General features: G+C 36.9%; 2 protein-coding genes across 2 annotated transcripts; one reads left to right on the top strand and one right to left on the bottom strand.

Annotated features, from left to right (window-relative positions):
* The first annotated feature begins 366 nt into the window (after window positions 1–366).
* Window positions 367–9,651, top strand: LOC107476563 (E3 ubiquitin-protein ligase UPL3). Its single transcript, XM_016096392.3, has 18 exons — window positions 367–1,643; window positions 1,831–1,941; window positions 2,033–2,149; window positions 2,308–2,478; window positions 2,558–2,719; window positions 2,862–3,110; window positions 3,251–3,372; window positions 3,464–4,892; window positions 5,061–5,156; window positions 5,570–7,135; window positions 7,246–7,470; window positions 7,568–7,672; window positions 8,129–8,209; window positions 8,304–8,372; window positions 8,459–8,587; window positions 8,882–9,004; window positions 9,098–9,321; window positions 9,426–9,651. Exons 1-17 carry the CDS (start codon window positions 726–728, stop codon window positions 9,161–9,163), a joined length of 5,739 nt encoding a protein of 1,912 aa, XP_015951878.1. The 5' UTR covers window positions 367–725; the 3' UTR covers window positions 9,164–9,321; window positions 9,426–9,651.
* A 1,390-nt stretch (window positions 9,652–11,041) lies between these two features.
* Window positions 11,042–15,619, bottom strand: LOC107476564 (beta-galactosidase 13). The gene is made up of 18 exons (XM_016096396.3): window positions 15,301–15,619; window positions 15,122–15,217; window positions 14,906–15,021; window positions 14,746–14,812; window positions 14,574–14,666; window positions 14,345–14,488; window positions 14,183–14,277; window positions 14,000–14,105; window positions 13,707–13,910; window positions 13,405–13,566; window positions 13,126–13,304; window positions 12,927–13,036; window positions 12,709–12,818; window positions 12,505–12,612; window positions 12,319–12,423; window positions 12,083–12,228; window positions 11,575–11,923; window positions 11,042–11,426 (listed from the first exon to the last, which is right to left on the bottom strand). The coding sequence occupies exons 1-18, from the start codon at window positions 15,466–15,468 to the stop codon at window positions 11,298–11,300; spliced, it is 2,487 nt and encodes an 828-aa protein (XP_015951882.2). The 5' UTR covers window positions 15,469–15,619; the 3' UTR covers window positions 11,042–11,297.
* Window positions 15,620–18,075: the final 2,456 nt, after the last annotated feature.

The raw sequence follows: 18,075 nt of genomic DNA, 5'->3' as shown, positions 1-18,075 counted from the left end.
GGAATCTAATATGGATGAATTTAAAGTATTGAAAAATAGACACCCGCAGTTAGTTTTTAATTATTTTTGGTTTGTGGAATAACAAATTGGGTTTGAACTAGTTAGCTACGTGGCCCGTGGGTACATGTATGAAAAATTGAAAAGCTTTAATAAAAGTACGTCGTTAGAGAGAGAGCTGGAAGCTTACGCGCCACACTGCGGCAGAGCCACCGAACGCGCTCACCCCAACTTCGTCATTCACAGCCACTGTTCCATCACACTCTCCAATCCACTCACCACAAAATTATAAATTAAAAAAAAGCAGATTAATTAAAATTATATAAAAAATATACAGAGAAAGTTACATATAAAAGGCTCGTCTTCCTCCTCTGTCTCTTTATTGATTCTTTTCCCCTTTTTCCCTTCCTTAGGGTTTTCAATTTCATTCTCCCAACCATTTCTCATTTTCTATCTCCGTCGATCAAACACAACACTCTCTCTATCTTCGAAGTTTCACTCACCGAATCGTCATCTGCGCGTGAAATTACTCCCGGTAACGATTTCTAGGGTTTCGAATTGGGGATTTTTTTGCCCCAGCTGATTGTTCCGAACCGAAGCTTTATTATTTTTTGTGTCGATCTATTTACTCTATTCGATGCTAGGGTTTGTTCCATCGATGGTAGTGTGAATCGCCGCCTTTCCGGTGGCGAGCGAGTTGACTCGTTGAGGGGTGGGTGAGTTCTTGTATGGAAACTCGGAGCCGGAAGCGGGCGGAGGCTTCCTCAGCTGCCCCTTCATCTTCCTCCTCTGTTCCCACCACTCGTTCCAGCAAGCGCGCACGCCTCAGCCACAACAACGCAAACAACAGCAACAACAACTCTTCCTCTTCTTCTTCCGTCGCAGCCACCGCACCCGCCGCCACAAAAGCAGTCACCACTCGTTCCCGCGCAGCGTCTCGTTCCACCGCCAAGGATCCCTTACCGCCTAAGAACCCTAATCCTCCTCTCCCTCCTCCGATGGACTCAACCAACGAATCATCAGGCTCGCGCAGAAATCGCGGGAAGAATTCCGCCGATAGAGACAATTCCGACAAGGGGAAAGAGAAGGAGCACGATGTCAGGGTCAGGGAAAGGGATGCCGAAAGAGGATTGGCATTGAACATGGAAACTGGAGGCGTTGGAGACGATGATGATGATAGCGAGGGCGGAGTTGGGATTCTGCATCAGAACTTGACATCAGCCAGCAGTGCCCTTCAGGGCCTTCTTCGGAAACTCGGCGCTGGTTTGGACGATCTGCTTCCATCATCGGCCATGGGTTCGTCTTCGGCCTCTCATCAGAGTGGGAGACTGAAGAAAATCCTTTTTGGGTTGAGGGCAGATGGAGAAGAAGGTAGACAGGTGGAGGCATTGACGCAGCTGTGTGAGATGCTCTCGATTGGGACTGAGGAATCGCTCAGCACTTTCTCTGTTGATTCGTTTGTTCCTGTGCTTGTTGGGTTGCTGAATCATGAGAGTAACCCTGATATCATGCTCCTTGCTGCACGGGCGCTTACACATCTCTGTGATGTGTTGCCTTCATCTTGTGCCGCGGTTGTGCATTATGGTGCTGTGTCAATATTCTGTGCGAGGTTGCTTACCATAGAGTATATGGACTTAGCTGAGCAGGTTGTTCACTCTCCATTACTGTTTTATGATTGGTGAAATTCGCATTGGCATTGACATTTGTAACTTAGAACTAATATTACATGTTGCCACTGGTTTTCTTGTTGAAGGGATATTGTGCATTAAATTGATATGACATTGATGGAACTGTGTTCTTATTGTTTCCTTACTGTGATATGTGGTTTTACAGTCTCTTCAAGCACTAAAGAAGATATCTCAGGAGCACCCAACTGCATGCCTTCGAGCTGGTGCACTTATGGCTGTGCTTTCTTATTTGGATTTCTTTTCTACAGGAGTTCAGGTAAATGATTAGTGAAAGCTGAAATGCTCAAATGTGAGCAAATCTGGTTAGCACTTGACATTCTGATATTGACATGATTCTATGTTTCCAGCGGGTGGCATTGTCCACTGCTGCAAATATGTGCAAGAAGCTTCCTTCGGATGCAGCTGACTTTGTGATGGAAGCCGTTCCTCTTCTGACCAATCTCCTTCAGTACCATGATGCGAAGGTAAGACCATATTTTCATTATTATTTTTCTTCCTACGCTGAGAGTCTTAGCTATAAAAGAACTTCTATGTGAGAAGAGGGAAGTGGAGATGATTCCTAAAGCCCATATTGTCAATAATTAGCTAGATTTTTGCACCGATGCAATTTTAAATTATGTAGGTCCTGGAGCATGCCTCTGTATGTTTGACTCGAATAGCTGAAGCATTTGCATCATCTCCGGACAAATTAGATGAACTGTGTAATCATGGACTAGTAACACAAGCTGCTTCCCTGATTTCAACCAGCAGTTCTGGAGGTGGACAAGCTTCCCTCAGCACATCAACATATACTGTAAGTGCAGTTCTACTCCATTTTATGTTTGAGGCTTTTGCCTTCTGTAGTTGGTTGTTGACTTTGTAGGCATATGCAGGGTTTAATACGACTTCTTTCAACCTGCGCAAGTGGGTCACCTCTTGGGGCTAAAACTTTGCTTCTCCTGGGAATCAGTGGTATTCTTAAAGATATTCTATCTGGGTCTGGAGTTTCTTCAAGTGTTTCCGTGTCTCCTGCATTGAGTAGGCCGCCAGATCAGGTATAGTGCTCTGTGGATTTCTTATTTTGGTTCTGTGCTCATTGGGCAGATTTTTACCTTGAATTACAGTTTTGATACTCGATATTTTCTCTTCTCTCTCTTTCTGAGGTGAAATATTCTAACCATGTTCTCTAATAAACAGATATTTGAGATTGTGAACCTTGCAAATGAGCTTCTGCCCCCATTGCCACAAGGAACAATTTCCCTCCCTGTAAGTACCAACATGTTTGTTAAAGGGCCTGTTATAAGAAAGCCTCCTACTGGAAGTTCTGGGAAACAAGAAGACACAAACGGAAATGCTCCTGAGATATCTGCTCGGGAGAAACTACTAAATGATCAGCCCGAGTTACTTCAGCAATTTGCAATGGATCTCCTCCCAGTTTTAGTACAGGTTTACATTTATTGCATATGCTTAAATTATGGTTCATATATTAGTTGCAGTGGAAATAGTCAGCTCTGTTTCATTGCAACTTTACTTATACATCCTCTTCGGTGATTAATCTTATCAGTCTTGGTTTGGTTATGAAACAGATTTATGGTTCTAGTGTTAATGGTCCAGTTCGGCATAAATGCCTTTCTGTAATTGGAAAACTGATGTATTTCAGTACAGCTGAGATGATCCAGTCTTTGTTGAGTGTGACAAATATATCAAGGTATCTAGTAATTCATTTGATTTGAATAGCTTGAAACCCTTGGTGTTTTAATGGTTTAGGAAACTTATCAAATGGTGTTACGATCTTACAGTTTCTTAGCCGGTGTCCTAGCCTGGAAAGATCCACATGTTCTAGTTCCTGCCTTGCAAATTGCTGAAATTCTTATGGAAAAGCTTCCTGGGACATTTTCTAAGATGTTTATCAGAGAAGGTGTTGTCCATGCAGTGGACCAACTTATTTTGGCTGGTAATTCAACAAGTGTCCCTGCACAAGCATCTTCTGCCGAGAAGGAGAATGATTCTGTATCTGGAGCATCATCTCGCTCTAGGCGTTATCGTCGCCGTAGTGGTAACAACAATCCTGATGGAAATCCCATGGATGATTCTAAGAGTCCAGTTTCGGGAAATGTTGGTTCACCTCCTGGTTCTGTGGATATTCCAGCAGTAAATTCTAGTATCCGGTCATCTGTCAGCACAGCTGCAAAAGCTTTTAAAGACAAGTACTTTCCTTCAGATCCTGGGGCTGCTGAAGTGGGTGTTACTGATGATCTGTTGTGTCTGAAAAATCTCTGCACAAAATTAAATGCTGGTGTTGATGATCAAAGGTCTACTGGAAAGGGGAAATCAAAAACTACAGGATTTGTTGTGGAAGAGATTTCTGCTAACAAGGAAGATTATTTGATTGGGGTTATCTCTGACATGCTAAAGGAACTTGGCAAAGGGGATGGTGTATCTACTTTTGAATTTATTGGCAGTGGTGTTGTTGCAGCTTTGCTCAATTATTTTTCTTGTGGAAATTTCTCCAAGGACCGAACCTCTGAAACCAACCTTCCCAAGCTTCGCCAGCTAGCACTTACAAGGTTTAAGTTATTTATAGCTGTCGCACTTCCTCCTAGTACTCATGAGGGTTCTGTTGCTCCAATGACTGTCTTGGTCCAGAAGCTTCAAAATGCATTATCTTCCTTAGAGCGTTTCCCTGTGGTTCTTAGCCATTCATCTAGGTCTTCTAGTGGAAGTGCACGCCTCTCTTCTGGACTAAGTGCTTTGTCTCAACCCTTTAAGTTGCGTCTCTGTCGAGCCCAGGGTGAAAAGTCACTCAAGGACTATTCATCGAATGTTGTGCTGATTGATCCATTGGCATGTCTAGCAGCGATTGAGGAATTTCTTTGGCCCCGTATCCAGCGAAGTGAATCTGGTCAGAAGGTGTCCATACCAGCTGGGAACTCTGAATCTGGTACAACTCCTGCACAGGCTGGCGTTCCATCACCTTCTACGTCTACTCCATCCACTACCCGTCGTCATTCTACCAGATCTAGATCATCCGTTAATATAGGTGATACAGCAAAAAAGGAGACAACTCCAGATAAAGGCACAAGCTCGTCTAAGGGCAAGGGAAAAGCTGTTTTAAAGCCAGCACAAGAAGAGGCAAGAGGGCCTCAAACCAGGAATGCAGCACGCAGAAGAGCAGCTCTTGATAAAGAAGAGCAAATGAAGCCGGTAAATGGCGACTCCACTTCCGAGGTATGCTATGACTTGATTTCATGATGCTACAACCTCTATTAAGTTTACAAGTTATTAAATCTTCAACTGTTTTCACCTGCATATCTGGCTATGCATTTGTGCTGTTGTTGGTTTTTGTTTTCTGTTCTATCTTTTATATGCTGATTATTTTCCGTTCCTTTATGATAGGATGAGGAACTGGATATTTCCCCTGTTGAGATCGATGAGGCATTGGTGATTGAAGATGATGACATCTCTGATGACGAAGATGATGACCATGAAGATGTATGCTATAATTGTTTCTTCTTCCTCATTTGGCTAAGATTCTTTTTTCCGTGTTTTTAATAGTATCTCTTCTGAATTGTTCTTTTTTTTTTTGGGTGGTGCTTTTCTCTTAGAGATACATAAAAAAATTGCTTTCTTTTTTTTTCTTCAGCTGTTTTCTCTTTTTCTCATGATTAATATAGCTTTTGATAAGTTCAATTCTTTGCAGTTATTGGTTTTTAATTGCTTGTACTATATTTGGCGCTGTTCCCCCATCTTCTATTCAAATTTTATCTTATCTAAATTCTCTTATCCTTTCAATTTTAGATTTTTAACATTCATCCTTATTTGTTATTAATCAGGGTTGAACAGCATCATTAAGCTCAGTTGCATCTGTTAGTTACTAATGTCTTCTTTAAAATTTTGTTGTACAGGTTTTGAGGGATGATTCTCTTCCTGTTTGCTTGCCTGACAAAGTACATGATGTGAAATTGGGTGACTCGGCTGAAGAGAGTAGTGCTGCTCCCGCTACAGGTGATGGCCAGACTAATGCTGCCTCAGGTTCTAGCAGCAAAGTTGGTACTGCTAGGGGATCGGACTCGGCTGATTTTAGGAGTAGCTATTCATCTGGTTCAAGAGGTGCAATGTCCTTTGCTGCTGCTGCCATGGCAGGACTTGGATCTGCTAATAACAGAGGTATCAGGGGTGGTAGGGATAGGCAAGGACGACCACTGTTCAGTAGTTCTAATGAACCTCCGAAGTTGATCTTTACTGCTGGTGGGAAGCAGCTTAACAGGCATTTGACTATATATCAAGCGATTCAAAGACAACTGGTGCTAGATGAAGATGATGATGAGAGGTTTGGTGGCAGTGACTATGTCTCCAGCGATGGAAACAGGCTATGGGGTGATATTTACACCATAACTTATCAGAGGGCAGATAGCCAAACGGATAGGGCTTCCACTGGTGGTTCAAGTTCTAATGTGTCAAAATCTGCCAAATCTGGTTCTGTGTCGAATTCTAGTACTGAACCAAAGCTTCATCAGGCATCCGTTCTTGATAGCATTTTGCAGGGAGAATTGCCTTGTGAGCTTGAGAAATCTAATCCTACATACAATATATTGGCGCTATTGCGTGTTTTGGAGGGTTTGAACCAGCTTGCACCTCGCTTGAGGGCCCAGGTCATTACTGAGAGTTTTGCTGAGGGGAAGCTTTCAAATTTAGATGAGTTAGGTGTTACCACTGGTGCAAGAGTTACTTCAGAAGAATTCATAAGCAGCAAATTAACTCCAAAATTAGCTAGGCAGATACAAGATGCCCTTGCCCTGTGTAGTGGGAGTCTTCCCTCATGGTGTTACCAGTTAACTAAAGCATGCCCATTTTTGTTTCCTTTTGAGACCAGGCGACAGTACTTTTATTCAACTGCCTTTGGGTTATCCCGTGCCCTGTATCGACTTCAACAGCAGCAGGGTGCTGATGGTCATGGATCAGCAAATGAAAGAGAGGTAAGGGTTGGGAGATTGCAGCGTCAAAAGGTTCGTGTCTCTCGAAACCGCATATTGGATTCTGCTGCTAAAGTGATGGAGATGTATTCTAGCCAAAAGGCTGTACTTGAAGTTGAATATTTTGGTGAAGTTGGTACTGGCCTTGGTCCCACACTTGAGTTTTATACACTTCTAAGTCATGACTTGCAAAAAGTTGGACTACAAATGTGGAGATCAGATTCCTCAGAGAAATATCAAATGGAAATTGATGGAGATGAAAAGAAAATGAAAAGCAGTGAAGGTTCTCTTGCTGGTGATGGAGAACTTGTTCAAGCTCCTCTTGGGTTGTTTCCACAGCCTTGGCCTTCAAATGCCGATGCAACAGAGGGTAGTCAGTTTTCCAAGGCAATCGAGTATTTCCGACTTTTGGGCCGTGTGGTTGCTAAAGCTCTCCAGGATGGACGTCTATTGGATTTGCCCTTGTCAGTGGCATTTTATAAGCTTATTCTTGGTCAAGTAAGTTCTTTCAACTACTGATATGTTGCCCATTATAAAAATCATATGTATAGTCAATCTAAAAGCTGATTTCATTTGATCAACACGCGTTTAACCTACAAATTTTGCAGGAGCTTGATTTGCATGACATTCTTTTCATTGATGCTGAGCTTGGAAAAACTTTGCAAGAGTTGAATGCACTTGTCTGCCGGAAATATTATCTAGAATCTACTGGTGGTAGTTACACCGATGTGAATAGTAATTTACATTTTCGTGGGGCTCCGGTTGAAGACCTCTGCTTGGATTTTACTCTTCCTGGCTATCCTGAGTACATCTTGAAATCAGGAGATGAAATTGTATGCAGTTAAATCTATATTCAGTCTTTCTTTCTCTTTTTGGCTTCTGTTATACTATATTTTTTCAAATTGAGTTTAACCTTCTGCCAATTTTCAGGTTGACATTAATAATTTGGAAGAGTATATATCTTTGGTGGTTGATGCAACTGTCAAGACTGGGATCACACGTCAAATGGAAGCATTTAAAGCAGGATTCAACCAGGTTAGATACTGGTCTTCATCAATAGAAAGGAGTTATAATTTTGATTAGATTATGATTTGGTATTAAAATCCCAAAATAAGTTTTGATTGTTATTAGGAAGTTCTAGTATTAGATTGTTTTATATTTATTTATTTTAATCATGGCCTATTCTTGTCTCCCCCTTTACTAATTTTTTTTTAATTATCCCCAAGACATGCTGAAAGAGAACTTGACAGATTAAATTTTATAGGATTAAATGTTTTTTTCCTCTGCTGTTATTTCTGATCTTTAGAGTTCACTGATACATAGCATCAATAAGGTGACATGTCATTGAGTTGTTTTTTGACTGCTTGCGTCAACATGGCAAACAGATGAGCTGGTCTATAGTTGGAAAATTAGTTAAGGATTCTTTTCCCAGTTTACTTGAATTCAAAATTTTAACACTTGTCACTTGTTTTTTTCTTTTGGTCATTTCAGGTTTTTGACATATCGTCTTTGCAAATTTTTACTCCTCAAGAACTGGACTACCTGCTTTGTGGTCGTAGGGAGATGTGGAAGGTCTTTTCTTATGCTATTTTATCAATGCTTATGACAATTAAAATCTTACCAATGGCAGGTGAATCATCTTTCCTGTTTTCTTGCTTTTCTGCAGGCTGATACACTAGTTGACCATATAAAATTTGACCATGGATACACTGCCAAGAGCCCTGCCATAGTCAATGTACAATTTCTTTCTTGTGTTGCAAAAAATGTGATTGGAAAATTAGGGTTATATTTTATGCTCATCCTGATTGATGCTATTTTCAGTTACTTGAAATTATGGGAGAGTTTACACCAGAACAGCAACGCGCTTTCTGTCAATTTGTTACTGGTGCACCTAGGCTACCCCCTGGTGGACTGGCAGTTCTAAATCCGAAACTAACTATTGTGAGGAAGGTATGGCACGTTTCTCTTATATGGTATATTTGAAAGCAAAATTCTTTGTAATGTGGTGTCTTGGTTGACTGTCTGCCTGCCTGCCTGTCAAAATAGTAGTGGCTAGCAATTAACCTGACTTTATTATGATAAAAGTGAAGTGGATTCGTTGCTCTAATAACTTATTACATCTTTAGTTTAATGGTGGCCTAAATATGCTAAGATGATCTTCTCTTTTAATAACTAAGTACAATTTTAACATATTATTACATGTCTGGGTACAATTTTAACATATTATTACATGTCTGGGTGCAGCTTTCGTCAACTGCAGCCAATGCTTCGTCTAATGGGAATGGGCCTTCGGAATCAGCAGATGATGACTTGCCAAGTGTGATGACATGTGCTAATTACCTGAAGCTTCCTCCTTATTCTACCAAGGTATAATTCATCATATAGATTTGATGATTCATTATCAAGCTCATTGAGGTTTCTTTTGGCACTGATTTACAATACCCCACATTTTCTTGGCAGGAAGTTATGTCCAAGAAGCTACTCTATGCAATCAATGAAGGGCAGGGATCATTTGATTTATCATGAGTCCCAGGAACTAACCAAGCTGTCCCTGAATGTTAATATGATGAATCAGGGCTTACTTTTGAGGCTGAATTAATTTTTGGTTGCATGTACTTCCCTTCTTCTCATCTCAAATAATGGCCTAGTTTGGGCTGGTCATCGAAAGTTGTGGCAAAGTTCAGGTTGGTGTATCACTTTCTGTTAGTAACTTGGTCTTGCTAGATTCTCTCTTTACTTCCTTTCTTTCGTTTCTTCTAACTAACATGAATTCTTGTATAAATGGCAGCTGAATCGGGTTGGCACATTTTCAAGGTGTAAAGGGATTCGCGGAGCTCATTTTAGCTATTAGAACGTGTAAATAAAAATAGGAATGTTGAGTTTTTTTTTTCTCCCTAAATTCTTCATTCTGTTTGCAAGTCAAATTATTGGCAGCTAGTTATTATACATGTATGGAATATTATGGTAAAAGGGAATAGAAATAATTTGAATTATTATGTTTCATGATTTCATTATATTCCTGTTAGATTTTGTCATGTGGAGCTTCATGATAAATTTTGTCCCATTAGATTTCTTCTACATGAATGGATTTAGGTACTCTTTTCGAAACGAATGCTGTCTAAGATTTGTTCTTGTGTGTTTTGGGCGTAGGGCATGGTAAAGAAATTGGCAGTGTACATCGAAAATAAATCGGTAACATGCACTGAAGTTTTACTTTTAACGAGTTAACATCCATTCGTACATTGATTATTTATTTATGTAAAATTTTGATGAAAAAACGGAACGCATGGAAGTTATCATTAGTTCGAGACTGCTACATCCTTCTCACATTAAATATGCTTGTTAAAAAATTCTCATGTTAATTGAAATAAAGCGACTATGTTATGGAGTTTATTCTTCTAATGACGCTTAATACCCAGAAATTTATTAAAATGAAGAATAAAGAGCACGACACGTGCTTTAGTTGTGTAATTTGCTGAACAAAACATCCGATATTTTAGTATTATTAGAGACAAGCAGTAGTTCTTCCCGTGCTTAGCATGCTTCTTTTCTTTTCTTTTCTTTTCTTTTCTTTTCATTTTTTGATAGCGCTATCATATGAAATGGTTGGCCATAAGAATGATTGTTAGCGTTTCCCACTAATCTTTTAACATACAAATCTTAAATCTAACGGCATTCTGTATAAGAAGGCCCCAATTATATCATAACAAATTAACAACTCCCTAAAAATATTCAAAAGAAAAAATATGAACATTGTACAAACGGAAAAAATACCTTTGCACATACAGCACAGGTATTGATGACTATGTTATACTTTTAACACTTAACCTAATATGTTTTATATTTTATAATACAACTTTTATTCCATTATTTAATTCTATTTTTGTTTTTTTTTTAAATAATATTTGGTGTCTCTGTTTCAATGTAAATATTTGGTTTCTTATAAATAACTACTTTTTGACATTTGTATAAGATTTCTTTTCTTTTTAATCAAAGTAGAATGTAGTTGCATCATTTTTCTTAATAAAATTTTAGAAGAATATCATACAAGATAAATTTTGCTAATACTTTATTGTCTAAATAACATGATAATATCATTAACCTCTAAATGAACAAATGAGTCTCACAACTTTAACTTTGAACCACCTTTATATCTTCTTTCAAATATTCTGGTTAGAATTTTTTATTTTTTAGTTGTATAACACTGCTTTTTTTTTTTTCTTCTAGAAGCTAACTGTTGTCTTGGTTGTTATTTTTTCACTCTTTTTTCTATATATAATAATAGAAACATGAAAACCTTAAGTCTTTTTCAGGTAATGGAATAGAATCACTCAAGTACTTTATTTTGTTAAAAGTCATGAACTCCATTATTCCAGAATAGAGGCCATGCTAGCTGCTGGCTAATATAAAAGGAAACCGAATTATTATAACTTCTCTTCTACATTAACATTTCTTGGGATAAATATAGCTAACAAAAAAGAAGAATAAAAAAACAAAGTTGTTGAATACAGACACAAATACTCAGGTCAGGTAGTTACCACTACCTACCAACAACAAAAAAACTAACCAAAATCTGAGAGTCTCTCTTGTTAGACTCTGCATTTATATCATACAAGCAACTAAAAAATTAGGCCACCATTCAAATTCAGTCTTCACTTTTTCATCTCATGGCAGCTGAAGGTGAGCCACAGTTAACTTGGACGGCAAGTGTCTTAATCACACCTTTGCAATCAACTGCGTTGTTGAATTTTGACAGTGGAACAAAACATGAATCTTTTCCCAAGCATTCCTGTTCATTTGCAAATATATCCCATGAGAGAAAGCGAAACAAAAGAGAAAAATGCCCGAGAGAACCTACCAGAAGAAGCATAATGTAACTTGTGGGGCAAGTTATGCTTCTTTTGGCAGGTTCTCTCGAGCGAAATAGATATATATACCTGCTCAATAATCTGCTTGGAGTTAGGTGCATTGCACTTTCCCAAAACATATTCTCCACAGACGCCTGAAGGGTCGCCGAAGCTTGCAAACTCGACGGCCGTGATCTTGTTTCGGTCTGGACAGATGAGTGTGGCTCCTGCTTCAGGAGGAGTATCATCAATAGGCTTCAGTTTCTGGCCCTTGACCTCCCATGAGTTCACATTTGGTGGATGATTTTCAGTGATGAAACTGCAGATTGTGTTCCTGTCCACAGTATTGATCACAACCTGATCTGGGGACCCTGGCTCCTCCTCCAACACAACAAGCAGGTTGTCACGTGGATTCAGGAAAGATCTTGGGATGTGGTAACTGTTCAAACAAACTCACATACTTAACAACATGCAATTTGGTCTCTAAGATAGCAAATTTGATTAGTTGAGAGTACGTTTTGACTAAATTATTATCTAACAATATTTTACTATGAACTCTACGTGAAAACAACTGCATGCGAGTTTTCGCCTAACTTACTCGGCCTGAGTAGGCTTTCCCAGAGGCGAGAGGTAGCTCATCCAGTAACGACCAATGTTGTTGCCATTGATAAAAACCATTCCTTTCCCCATGCCAGTCATCCTTATGGCAACAGGATCTCTTCCTTCAGGAGTTGTAAAATGTGTCTGCCAAAATCAACATGTATTATTAATACATAAACTTCAGAAGCTACAAAGCAACTTAGTTGTAATAATTAAATATTGTAACCCTTTTACCTTGTACCACCTTAGACCTGGTGCTGGCCCCGTTGCCGGACTCCATTGTACCTTCTTTGATCCTGCCTCAGTGAAAATTTCAAGCTTCTCACCTTGAAGACCAACCTGAAAGTAGAAAAGTTGTGTTTATGTTTCTGTCTCTGACTATGCTTTATCCAATGTTTTTTAAATGGAACAAAATAATACCTGATGACCCCAACCATTGTGAGTAACATCAATTGTTCCAGTGTTCAGACCAAGGATAGTAATAGACTTTGGTCCAGCATACCGGTGTTCCATGTATGCTCCACTGTCCTGCAGGGAATACAAAGATGTTATTTTCCTAATTTCCTCCTTAAACCTTACATGTACTTCAACATTTTATATAAGTAAAAAGTTTGATCCTCTTACTGGGAGTCCCACTGTGCTACCCAAGATAGATATATGGTTAGTTCCAATCCTGAACTTCACTGGTTTTTGGAACTCAAAAGCCTTCTCTTCATGTGATCCATGGCCAGATCCTTAAAAACATCAACACAATGGTCAAAATATTAAGTAGAATGATCCATCACTTGCACTTGATCAAACCATGGTTTTAAATAGCAGCATCTAAATTTATCATTGCATACCAATGTATTCTCCATTTACATAAGCACACAATGAATGTCCGAGACTCAGAATTCGAATAACCGGGGATGTTCCATCCTTCTTTGGGAAGTCTTCTGGTCCCAATTCAACACTGCAGTAAACATTACATTTCAAAATGTCTTAAGAGAATGATGTTGCACTACATATATGAAAATGAAGTGAAGAGAGTTATAAACTCACCTTGTGGTGAACCATGCATAATCAGTCATGTCCTTAAGCATGCTATAAAGCTCTGCAGGTGCATTCTTATCTGGTTTCAATTGCAAAGTAGTTGGAATCTCCTCAACATACATCTCCCACTTATGATTGTTTGCTAGCTTTGACCTCTTGAAGTTTCTTGAATTATGTTGTGAAGCAATCTAGTTTGTGGAGGCAATGCAAAAAATAGAGGTGTAAACAAATCTTCTGCTTTGATTGTAATAATAATTATAATTAATGAGTGATTAGGAAGTTAATTACAAGTTGAGTGTTGTAGATGACATTCTTGCAATCACCAAGGATGCTTATGGAACGTGGTGGCAAAAAGTAGTCTGTTCCTTTGAAGTTTATAGTTGTATCCACTTTGGTGTGGTTGTTTGTAAGAAAAGCAACACATCCATCACCCTTCTCAAACGTTATAACCTGCATAATTCATGCTCAATCTCTGTGATGCCTAGGATTCTTTCCTCAAAATTTGTATTTGATGCCAACAGTAATGTTATATATATAAATTGAAAAGCATAGAAACCAAGAGGAGGTTGTTGAGATGCATGCTTAATTACCTCATTAAATTCGGTTAGCTTGGTGACAGAAGAAGTACCAAAGAGGAGAACCTTTTTACAGAGATTGATAGCCCTATGACCATCCCTGAGGTGACCCCATTTTGGATCTCTTTGTAGACCATACTCGTCAAGAGGAGCTTCATCGTAGTATCGAGTTGTCGAAAATGCAGAACTTGTTCTACCAAAATTTGTTCCACCATGGTACTACATACAAAGAGTTTCAGAAACAATAGTACCCCTTTAGTTTCATTTCATCAAAATCAAGTTGGAAGATGAAAGGTTATTATTATTACCATATAGTAGTTGACCAAGGACCCATTCTTGGAGAAGAAGCGCACAATTGAGAAGGCAATGTCTTCTGCAGATCTTTGTGATGGTGGATCTCCAAAAACTCTGTACCTGAAATTGCAAAATTACCAACAAAATATGATTAGCTTGAACATCAAATGAACAAATTAGTTTCCAATCATACTTACTGAGCAGTCCAGTTTTCAGTCCAGATTTGTGGCTTGTATGGTTTGTTTGGTCCTGAGAAGGTATCACCACAATGCCTTCCATTGCATGCATTGATCTGCAAAATGAAGTGCAAGTAGGTAACATTATCAAGTCACATTTTAGTCTCAATTTGAACAACTTACCACTGGATCAGGAGCATCCCTTTGCTTGCACATGATCCACGGAACTCCAGTATCCAATCCAACGGCCATTCTTGCAGCCCATTGGACATAGTTATCACCCTCCTCATCATAAGCAAGTTGAATGTGGTTGTACTCATTCTCAATCTGAACAATAATTTCAGTTAATATGTATGATATTGAATACAGACTTTTAGATAAGGATACAAAAAATGCAGGGGAATTCAAGAACCTGTGACAATATTATGGGGCCTCCTTGGGAAGCAAAGAGCTTCTCTTCTTTCATCTTTACTATCACAGATGTTACATATTCTTGCATATATTTCTGCAAAGGATTATTCCATTATTAGTCATGAAATTATATATTATTTCAGTAGAGAATGAAATTAAACATTTGTGGTTACCTTAAAGGGATCATTGTTAGATCGGAATATGATGTTAGGTACTTCTCTTAGCCAATATGGAAGTCCACTGTTGTAAACAAATTACCGCATATTAACTAAACCCTTCATTTATTTAATAGTAAAAGAATGTGTTTGGACTAAGAAGACATTTCTTTTGTACCCGTGATTCCATTCGGCTTGAATGAAAGGTCCAACCCTGAGTGTAACATACATTCCTCTGTCTTGAATGAGCTTAAGAAACCTCACCACATCATAGTTAGTAGGATCAAATTTGAACTGCATCATATACAACATTCATGCATTCATTAATCATTTCTCTTAATTAATTAAATGCGTTGCATGCATGCATGCATGAATGAACGTTGCATCATCATACCTGGCCTTTCTCAGGCTCATGAGCATTCCAAAATATGTAAGTTTGAATCACGTTTATACCTCCACGTTTCGCCTTATCAAGAAGGTCCGGCCACATCTATAAACACATCGATCAGAACTTGTTTTATTTAGTATTTATTAATTATTACTCGCAGATACAAATAGAGATACAGCAGATACCTCGGGAGTGCTTCGTGTATAATGAATGGAACCGGAGTAAAAAAGCTCTCGTTTTCCATTGATAAAGAGTGATCTTCCATCGTAAGTAACTTCGCTCAAGTTACTTTTGGCCAGTGAGGAAACGATTAAGGAGACAAAGGTAACTAAAAACACTTTGAGACTAAACATTTTCTTAGCTTAACTTATTTTTCTTGTTAAGTTACACAGTAGTACTTACTACTAGTTAATTAATCATCATTATCATTACTATTAGCGTGCATTGATGATGAGTAATTAATAAATAAAACAAGAGAAGCTAAGATATGAGAGTGTGATTGGAGCTTCCGAAATTCGATGGGACTTCACTAACATCAGTGTGATTGGAGAAAAGCACGCTTCTCTTGTTTTGAATAATTAATTTTCTGTTACAAATCATTGGTACAGGCTTTGTCTTCCTTTCCATTCTTCATTAATTTGCTGATTATTTCTCCTTCTTTCACTTCCTCTTATTTTATCTGCTTTCTTTCTATTTTTGGCACATCACTAATTAACTACTGTTGTTCTGGTTATTTTTCTTCACCGTACTCCACTCTAATTTAATTTACACTATAGTTTGAATAACTATCTTATATGTACACAAAAAACAAAAATGAGTAAATACCCTTTTTGGTCTTGTCCTTTTTGAAATGGAAAAGTATAGAAACTAACAATATTTTTTAACAATATATGAACAATGTGAATTAATAGGGTTAAAAGAGTAAATTCATCTTAAATTTAATTAGTAGCGTTAAATTAGAGTGTAGTGTATTTTTATTTGATTAGTAGTTATTCATGTTGTTCAAGATAATCATTGTTTACCTAGCACTCCCTAAAATAAAAATTAACAAGCCGCCCCTCAACGTTTAAAAAATGACAAATCGACTCCTGTCTATTTCTTCCATTAGACATATCAACCACTGTCTATTGGTCACAGAAGGGTCGATGTGTCTAACGAAAGAAATAAACAAAGGCCAATTTGTCATTTTTTAAATATTAGAGGGCGTCTTATCAATTTTCAAAAAAGATTGGATCGGAAAAGGTATTTACTCGAAAAAAATCAATTATCAAATCAGTTTTCGATATAAAATATATGTTAAAATCTAAAATATATATATTAAAAATAAATTAAATAATTCTTGTATTTATACATAAATATACAGTGATTGATTTTTCTTTTACACATAAGAATACTTGTTAAGATGTTAAAATGACAAAGTCTTGTTTTTATTGTAAAAAATATTATTTGAATAAAAAAAATTCAAACATTATATATTTGTGTATAGAGACATATATTATTTAATTTTTTTATATGTATTTGTATTTTACTGTATATTTTATACATATAACTTATTTTCTATTTTATTTTTTTACAAAATCTTAAAAATAAAAAACATAAAAAAAATTAAAACCAATCAAACTCTTAAAATTTTAATTTTTAAAACGTTTATTCTATAAAAAAATAATAAAATCCAAAAAAAAATTCAAAATAAATAACTTTAAATTTTTGTGCTCTTAAATGGGAGTTTTCAATACAAAATATATGTCCCTTTAGAAAGCTGAGTTCATAGCATATGCATTGGTGTTTGGTAGGAACTGAATAGGAATCCGATACATCATCATAATATAATGGAATTTTGAGGCTAATAAAGGTTGGTGGATATTTATCTGTGAACATGATGGATTAGTAACTTGGAACAAAAATCTTACAACTTATTAGCGATACAAAAGTTTGAGCTTTAATTAATGAATATCCATCTACCAGTTCTAAAAGGTTACATGGTAAATTAATAGCGTATTATTTCTAATGATTTTTGAAGTTCAAGTGGAGTGAATTATATTCTTTCCAAATAAAATATGAGTATCATTTCTGATCTGTAAGTTTTGGTTTCATTTTTCAATAAAATAAAATCATCCTTACATATTGCGGATTATTTTAGAAGGAGATTATTAATAACGTAAGCTTTTATTTATTTTTATATTTTTTATCATAAGATTTTTTAGTTTCGAAAATTGTCTATGAAATTATATTATTCTAATGTTTGTTTGAAGCTTTAAAATATAATTCCTAGAAATAATTTATTTAAAAAAAAAAATTATTGTTAATTTTTTTTAGATAATGATTATTGTCAAAATTTAAATTTTTAAATTAAACTCATCCCAAAAGATGTGTATATTCCCATGTCAAGGGAATAAGGATTAACATATAAAATTATTATTATATCTTTTAATTAAATTATTCCTACCATGCCCTTTTTCGTGGCTTTGAATAGGTAGACTTTAATTGAATTATTTATGTACTTTTAATAATTAATTAGATTGTGTTAAGTAGTTCATTTATTTGGTAGTTGGGCCTATACTATTAATCTCTGTCTAGGAAGATAATTATTCCTACCTTATTCCTTTCATAATTACTAATCAATCAATGGCAGATGGACCTGAATTAAACCACTTTTGTGTCCACAAGAATTAAAGTAGTTAGTATTTCTCATGTTTATGATTTTACTTTTACATAATGGTAATCCTCTAAAGTCTAAAATAACCTCTGATTAGGTGGGTGGTACCACTAGCCACCTTAACAACCTTAGCTTACTTTCTTTTGCCATCATACTCAACAACCATCCAAAACAAAATGAAATTCACATTCTTATTGTAGAGTGAATATTGGGGGGAAAATACTCTTAAGGTTTGGTTTATTTTGTATTATTTTAAAATCATACAATTTAGACTTTTGTAACTAATTTTTTTTACATTATTAAA

The sequence above is a fragment of the Arachis duranensis genome, chromosome 3 (assembly GCF_000817695.3).
Source record: "Arachis duranensis cultivar V14167 chromosome 3, aradu.V14167.gnm2.J7QH, whole genome shotgun sequence".
In the NCBI taxonomy this organism is placed as follows: domain Eukaryota; kingdom Viridiplantae; phylum Streptophyta; class Magnoliopsida; order Fabales; family Fabaceae; genus Arachis; species Arachis duranensis.
This window is presented reverse-complemented; position numbering and strand designations above follow the sequence as displayed.

What these genes read in the sequence shown, in the direction of transcription:
- LOC107476563 (XM_016096392.3), top strand. Translation starts at nt 726, where the DNA reads ATGGAAACTCGGAGCCGGAAGCGGGCGGAGGCTTCCTCAGCTGCCCCT. An exon ending in ATATGGACTTAGCTGAGCAG is followed by an intron (nt 1,644 to 1,830) that starts GTTGTTCACTCT and finishes GTGGTTTTACAG; the next exon opens with TCTCTTCAAGCACTAAAGAA. An exon ending in TGAGTAGGCCGCCAGATCAG is followed by an intron (nt 2,720 to 2,861) that starts GTATAGTGCTCT and finishes TCTAATAAACAG; the next exon opens with ATATTTGAGATTGTGAACCT.
- LOC107476564 (XM_016096396.3), bottom strand. Translation starts at nt 15,468, where the DNA reads ATGTTTAGTCTCAAAGTGTTTTTAGTTACCTTTGTCTCCTTAATCGTT. An exon ending in TCATCTACAACACTCAACTT is followed by an intron (nt 13,305 to 13,404) that starts GTAATTAACTTC and finishes TCCACAAACTAG; the next exon opens with ATTGCTTCACAACATAATTC. An exon ending in GTAGCACAGTGGGACTCCCA is followed by an intron (nt 12,613 to 12,708) that starts GTAAGAGGATCA and finishes TATTCCCTGCAG; the next exon opens with GACAGTGGAGCATACATGGA.